Source organism: Oncorhynchus mykiss, chromosome 7 (assembly GCF_057628025.1).
Source record: "Oncorhynchus mykiss isolate SJ-2025 chromosome 7, ASM5762802v1, whole genome shotgun sequence".
NCBI classification, from domain to species: domain Eukaryota; kingdom Metazoa; phylum Chordata; class Actinopteri; order Salmoniformes; family Salmonidae; genus Oncorhynchus; species Oncorhynchus mykiss.
This window is the reverse complement of record NC_143028.1, coordinates 51281454-51289124: the sequence shown is the minus strand read 5'-3', so window position 1 is coordinate 51289124 and position 7671 is coordinate 51281454. Positions and strand designations below refer to the sequence as shown.

General features: G+C 43.9%; 1 protein-coding gene across 1 annotated transcript; it reads right to left on the bottom strand.

The window, feature by feature from the left end:
• Positions 1 to 4320: 4320 nt before the first annotated feature.
• Positions 4321 to 5574, bottom strand: LOC110528976 (prepro-urotensin II-beta). Its single transcript, XM_036984435.2, has 4 exons — positions 5194 to 5574; positions 5012 to 5092; positions 4772 to 4815; positions 4321 to 4608 (listed from the first exon to the last, which is right to left on the bottom strand). The coding sequence occupies exons 1-4, from the start codon at positions 5297 to 5299 to the stop codon at positions 4501 to 4503; spliced, it is 339 nt and encodes a 112-aa protein (XP_036840330.1). The 5' UTR covers positions 5300 to 5574; the 3' UTR covers positions 4321 to 4500.
• Between the last annotated feature and the right edge of the window lie 2097 nt (positions 5575 to 7671).

The window sequence follows — 7671 nt, the reverse complement described above, 5'->3', positions numbered from 1 at the left end:
GTGTACGTCCACTGTATTCTGTGTCAGTATGAATGGGAGACTGTGAATAGCGACCACATGTTGGCCTCTGCAGGTGTGGCACTGCGTGTTAGTCTTGCAGCCAATAGCTGGCTTGATCACACAGGAGAAAGTCCCTTTTGAGTTTGTCAATCCCATCTCTGGGGGCCTGCCCAACAACCTCAGAGAGCAGCAAAACTGGTGGGTTCACTTTCATTTGATCAACATTCTCTACTACAGTACATGTATAGTAAGTACACTGTGAAATGTCTATTTAATGTAAATATCTTATTTTGTGATTCCAATTTGCCATTTGTGAGCCTGACTCTTCCTAATTCATCAAATCATTCTCCACTACAGGACACCTTTGTATTGTCAAGTGTCAAAGAAATTGTGTTTTAAACATTTCATTGACTGATCATAGCTATTATAGTATTATTGCTCATGATAATGGGATGTTTTCCATCCCCTTTTGTTTATTTTCCACATTTCCATATTTTCCTATTTTAATAGTTTTTATGTTCTAGGAGAACTCATTGCATTTCCCCTTTTATATCGTTTTAGATCACCATTATCAATATTGTTGTGGGAACTTTCATTGAAAGGAGACTTTAGTGTGTGGTAATTCAAGTAGGCCTGGCTCACCACTGCTGCCTCGTTGACCCAGACGCACTATGGTGTCCAGGTTAGGTGTCTGTTCAGCCGCACCCACCGCCTGACTATATGTGATAAAAGTTAGACTGCTCCCAGACCCTTACAGCCAATTTATGCTTGATCTGCAACGCAATTGCGGTGCTACCGGAGGCCTGCAAATCTAGCGACTCCCAAATGTTATAATGCGGAGGGCTTCATATGGCTCCACATTGACATGATTCGTTTGGTTGACGGTAGGTAGGTGCGGGCGGGCGGGACTTCCTGTTTAAGCACAAACTCATTTCCTTGACAACTTCCTTCACAACAGCTTTGCACTGCCTTGAAGCGCAAGAAGTATGAATGCTCTTACTTCTGCAGAGGCCGTTGCACCGTAAACGCTGCAGGCCAATGCAGACGCCGATTGACCATGCAGCGGCCTTACCCCCATATATTGAAAATGCGGTTGTAGGCTACAGTCAGATAGCATAACGATTTTTTGACCGTGGATGCAGGATTTTTACCTCATTTAGATATGTTTCTGCTTATAATTTCTAACACTTTAGTAGGCTATTATTCAACTTGTCAATAATTAGATACATGCAGCTTCTCTTCTGTCATATCTTGCCCTAGATGACTAAATAATCCCTTATTATTCAACTTGTCAATAATTAGCTACATGCAGCTTCTCTTCTGTCATATCTTGCCCTAGATTACTAAATAAACCCGTATTATTCATACTTGTCAATAATTAGATAAATCACATTGTAGGTTTTTTATGAATTTATTTGCAAATATGGTGGAAAATAAGTATTTGGTCATAACAAAAGTTTATCTCAATACTTTGTTATATACCCTTTGTTGGCAATGACAGAGGTCAAACTTTTTCTGAGTCTTCACAAGGTTTTCACACACTGTTGCTGATAGTTTGGCCCATTCCTCCATGCAGATCTCCTCTAGAGCAGTGATGTTTTGGGGCTGTTGCTGGGCAACACGGACTTCCAACTCCCCCCAAAAAACTTCTATGGGGTTGATCTGGAGACTGGCTAGGCCACTCCAGGACCTTGAAATGCTTCTTACGAAGCCACTCCTTCATTGCCCGGGCGGTGTGTTTGGGATCATTGTCATGCTGAAAGACCCAGCCACGTTTCATCTTCAATGCCCTTGCTGATGGAAGGAGGTTTTCACTCAAAATCTCACGATACATGGCCCCATTCATTCTTTCCTTTACACGGATCAGTCGTCCTGGTCCCTTTGCAGAAAAACAGCCCCAAAGCATGATGTTTCCACCCCCATGCTTCACAGTAGGTATGGTGTTCTTTGGATGCAACTCAGCATTCTTTGTCCTCCAAACACGACGAGTTGAGTTTTTACCAAAAAGTTATATTTTGGTTTCATCTGACCATATAACATTCTCCCAATCTTCTTCTGGATCATCCAAATGCTCTCTAGCAAACTTCAGACGGGCCTGGACATGTACTGGCTTAAGCAGGGGGACACGTCTGGCACTGCAGGATTTGAGTCCCTGGCGGCGTAGTGTGTTACTGATGGTAGGCTTTGTTACTTTGGTCCCAGCTCTCTGCAGGTCATTCACTAGGTCCCCCTGTGTGGTTCTGGGATTTGTGCTCACCTTTTTTGTGATCATTTTGACCCCCCGTGGTGAGTTCTTGCGTGGAGCCCCAGATCGAGGGAGATTATCAGTGGACTTGTATGTCTTCCATTTCCTAATAATTGCTCCCACAGTTGATTTCTTCAAACCAAGCTGCTTACCTATTGCAGATTCAGTCTTCCCAGCCTGGTGCAGGTCTACAATTTTGTTTCTGGTGTCCTTTGACAGCTCTTTGGTCTTGGCCATAGTGGAGTTAGGAGTGTGACTGTTTGAGGTTGGGGACCGGTGTCTTTTATACTGATAACAAGTTCAAACAGGTGCCATTAATACAGGTAACGAGTGGAGGACAGAGGAGCCTCTTAAAGAAGAAGTTACAGGTCTGTGAGAGCCAGAAATCTTGCTTGTTTGTAGGTGACCAAATACTTATTTTCCACCATAATATGCAAATAAATTCATTACAAATCCTACAATGTGATTTTCTGGATTTTTTTCTCATTTTGTCTGTCATAGCTGAAGTGTAGCTATGATGAAAATTACAGGCCTCTCATCTTTTTATGTGGGAGAACTTGCACAATTGGTGGCTGACTAAATACTTTTTTGCCCCACTGTATGTCGCAAGATAATTTGCCCTTATTAAACTCTCCTGATCATTTTCCATCAATGGATGTTGACTTAACCTTTTTTGACTGCTATGATTAAACCATAAAGCCTTAGGAGGTGTGGTATATGGCTGATATACCACGGCTAAGGACTGTTGTTAGGACACATCCCTTAGCCTCTGTATATTGGCCATATACCACAAACCCCTGAGGTACCTTATTGCTATTATATACTCCTTACCGTACTTAATTAGAACAGTAAAAAGTAATTGTCATACCTGTGGTACGCTGTCTGATATACCACGATTTTCAACCAATCAGCTTTCAGGGCTCAAACCACTCAGTTTATAATTGTAAATAAATACATTTTGCGATTGTGCATAAGTATAGATAAATCCGACAGGAGAGTGAGTGATGAAATTTGGACAGAGGATCTTGAAATTTCTGTGCAAGAAACACTTGGATGAACTTCAAAAAACTAATATTTTTGAAAAACAAATGTTGGGGTCCCTAGGACTGAGTTTGGGAAAGGCTGCCCTAGAATCTTCAGACACAGATTAACACACATACACAGATCTGAACAGCTGCATAAGAGGCTGTATTGGGCCGGAGGGCACAGAGGAATGGAGCATTCTGATCGGCACTTTCTGTCAGGTGAGAGACAGGTATTCTTATTGGCTGGTCTCTGGACCCCAATTGGATCACTTCTGACAGATTTTGTTGGATTCCCATGGATAATTTGTACTTTCTCTCTCTGTCCCTCCCTCTCTCTCACTATAGACCCTGTGTATATTAATTTGGGAGTCTGTTCTTCAGGCTGTTTAGAACCTGGATGGCCTGATACCACATGTTATGGACACATACTCTGGGTGATACTGGCAGGGTGATTGTATGGACAGTTACAGCCCTAAGCCGACTCCCACTCCAAATTAACTCTGCATTTTTGTCTAGCGAGCAAATGAATCTGACAAGCAGAAGGGCCATATGTTGTCTAGGAGTGACATGTGTATGGACACACACTCTGAGATACGGGGTGATGTTACGGACACAGAAACCCTCAGTATGATACAGACAGTGACGGGGTGTTGAACTGCAGTACAACGTCTGGGCTGTTCCCTGGATCCATGGACCAGAACAGGGACTCCAGAAGGCACAGTTGTGAACCTGGACCGAGAATGAACAGTTGCCATGACGTTCCACCGCTTCTGCTCCTTTCGATTTCTAATTTTGTGATTGTTGTTTATTGTGTCTCTACGATGCCAAAGGTTCCCCTAGTACTCCTTGTCCTAACCTTAACAAGCTGCAACCACTTCACTTTCTGGGCTTTTTTTTGGAAACCTTTCCTAGCTAATCTTCCTTCAAAGGTAGCTTTTAGTCCAACAGTCTCTAGGTCTCAATCTGGTCGTCTATCAACACACAATCACATACACAGTCCTGACACTGAGTTCTCAAGAGATTTGTCACTGAGGCACAATCAACACAAGCTGATCTCCAAACATACTGTTTTATTCATTATTGTACATACAACACTACACAGTCATGTGTATTACTCATATTCACTATTTCACTATGTACACCTGAGCTGTGCCTGAACACAACAGAATAAATACATACTATGTATCGTGTGTGTGTGTGTGTGTGTGTGTGTGTGTGTGTGTGTCACTCCTAGACACAATACTTCCAGAAGCACTCGGTGGTGGTTCTCTTTCTGTACTCTCTTCTGCTGCCCAGGAAATGAGGTTGAGGGCTCAAAGCTGGTGTTTCCAACAGCACCTGAGAGAGAGCGAGAGAAAGAAATTAAGTAGTAGAGAGAGTAAGTGAAAGGAACAAGAGTTGAGGAGGGGAGAGCTTTGATACTTTGCTGAATGCTTAGTATGTGAAAGGTGCCTGTGTTCAATGAGATTGCTAGGTTGTTTTGGATGGACTGATCTCTCACCTCTCTCACGGCCTGGTCTGGGCTGAACACTGCTGATCTTAGATCTGTACATAGACCAGTGGAAACAGACCTGGTTAGGTATATGTTTACATTCTCTGTCTCTCTCATATACGGACTCACACATTTAGAGAAGACCATCAGACCCGCCCTCACATCGTGCTGCTCACACAAGGCTGACACCATAGACCCGCTCTCTATTTTGATGTACAAACTGACACACAAACACTCAATGTCACTCACTGCCAAGGCCAGGTGCACTGTGGAATCTGTAGGTGTGGTCAGAAAGGGACAGCTCCTCTGGACTCACCACCTGGTCCTCCTCTACAGATGCGAAAACATGACATAACGTGACTTAACATGACATGTATATATACAACATGATATAACGTGTGTGTGTGTGCTTGTATGTTTGTGTCACTCACCTGTTCCGGTGTAGGACATCTCGTTAGAGTGTGAGACAGGGTGTGTGAGGAGGGGTCCGGCGGCGGTAAGCAGCAGAACACACGAAAGGAAACGCTTACACTGCATGTCTGTACTGGACCGTCTGTACTGCCTCCAAACTGTCTGTAGTACTGTCTACTGTCTGTACTGTCCTACAGGTGCTGCACTCCTGTATGTCTGCCGGTAGCTGTTTCCCAGCCGTCTGTACTGCAACACAGAGTCTGCAGCTATATTTGTCTGTTGTTGTGTTTGAAGCTGGTGGCAACACTGTGTCAGAACCAACTGTAGAGGATGCCGTTTCTGTGTTACGTTTTCTTCTTTCTCTCTTTCTCTGTGGATCCCTGCAGGTCTCAATCAGGTGCTTTGCTCTGGATCCATACCCTGCCTTATATACCTCCCTCTCTCCTATCTTCTCTCAATCCATCTGCCCTGAGTTGTAAATATTGCCCAGTACTGTCGGTGAGGCTGACAGGGAGGCCCAATAAACCAACCTCTCTCCCTCTCATTTCCATCTTTCTTTTTCACTATCTACCTCTCTCCTTCCCTCTTTTGGCATAGCGTGCGTCAGGGGTGACACATTTAACCAGCTTGTCCTGATGCCACCCTAATAAATCTGCACAGCGCAGGTGTGAGTGTATGTGTTAGTGTACACTGAGTGTATATGTGTTGGTGTGAGTGTATGTGTTAGTGTACACCGAGTGTATATGTGTTGGTGTGAGTGTATGTGTTAGTGTACACCGAGTGTATATGTGTTGGTGTGAGTGTATGTGTTAGTGTACACCGAGTGTATATGTGTTGGTGTGAGTGTATGTGTTAGTGTACACCGAGTGTATATGTGTTGGTGTGAGTGTATGTGTTAGTGTACACCGAGTGTATATGTGTTGGTGTGAGTGTATGTGTTACTGTACACAGTGTATACAGTGGGGAGAACAAGTATTTGATACACTGCCGATTTTGCAGGTTTTCCTACTTACAAAGCATGTAGAGGTCTGTAATTTTTATCATAGGTACACTTCAACTGTGAGAGACGGAATCTAAAACAAAAATCCAGAAAATCACATTGTATGCTTTTTAAGTAATTAATTTGCATTTTATTACATAACATAAGTATTTGATACATCAGAAAAGCAGAACTTAATATTTGGTACAGAAACCTTTGTTTGCAATTACAGAGATCATACGTTTCCTGTAGTTCTTGACCAGGTTTGCACACACTGCAGCAGGGATTTTGGCCCACTCTTCCATACAGACCTTCTCCAGATCCTTCAGGTTTCGGGGCTGTCGCTGGGCAATATGGACTTTCAGCTCCCTCCAAAGATTTTCTATTGGGTTCAGGTCTGGAGACTGGCTAGGCCACTTCAGGACCTTGAGATGCTTCTTACGGAGCCACTCCTTAGTTGCCCTGGCTGTGTGTTTCGGGTCGTTGTCATGCTGGAAGACCCAGCCACGACCCATCTTCAATGCTCTTACTGAAGGAAGGAGGTTGTTGGCCAAGATCTCGCGATACATGGCCCCATCCATCCTACCCTCAATACGGTGCAGTCGTCCTGTCCCCTTTGCAGAAAAGCATCCCCAAAGAATGCTGTTTCCACCTCCATGCTTCACGGTTGGGATGGTGTTCTTGGGGTTGTACTCATCCTTCTTCTTCCTCCAAACACGGCGAGTGGAGTTTAGACCAAAAAGCTCTATTTCTGTCTCATCAGACCACATGACTTTCTCCCATTCCTCCTCTGGATCATCCAGATGGTCATTGGCAAACTTCAGACGGGCCTGGACATGCGCTGGCTTGAGCAGGGGGACATTGCGTGCGCTGCAGGATTTTAATCCATGACGGAGTAGTGTGTTACTAATGGTTTTCTTTGAGACTGTGGACCCAGCTCTCTTCAGGTCATTGACCAGGTCCTGCCGTGTAGTTCTGGGCTGATCCCTCACCTTCCTCATGATCATTGATACCCCACGAGGTGAGATCTTGCATGAAGCCCCAGACCGAGGGTGATTGACCGTCATCTTGAACTTCTTCCATTTTCAAATAATTGCGCTAACAGTTTTTGCCTTCTCACCAGGCTGCTTGTCTATTGTCCTGTAGCCCATCCCAGCCTTGTGCAGGTCTACAATTTTAGCCCTGATGTCCTTACACATCTCTCTGGTCTTGGCCATTGTGGAGAGGTTGTAGTCTGTTTGATTGAGTGTGTGGACAGGTGTCTTTTATACAGGTAACGAGTTCAAACAGTTGCAGTTAATAAAGGTAATGAGTGGAGAACAGGAGGGCTTCTTAAAGAAAAAAAAACATGTCTGTGAGAGCCGGAATTCTTACTGGTTGGTAGGTGATCAAATACTTATGTCATGCAATAAAATGCTAATTAATTACTTAAAAATCATACAATGTGATTTTCTGGATTTTTGTTTAGATTCCGTCTCTCACAGTTGAAGTGTACCTATGATACAAATTACAGACCTCG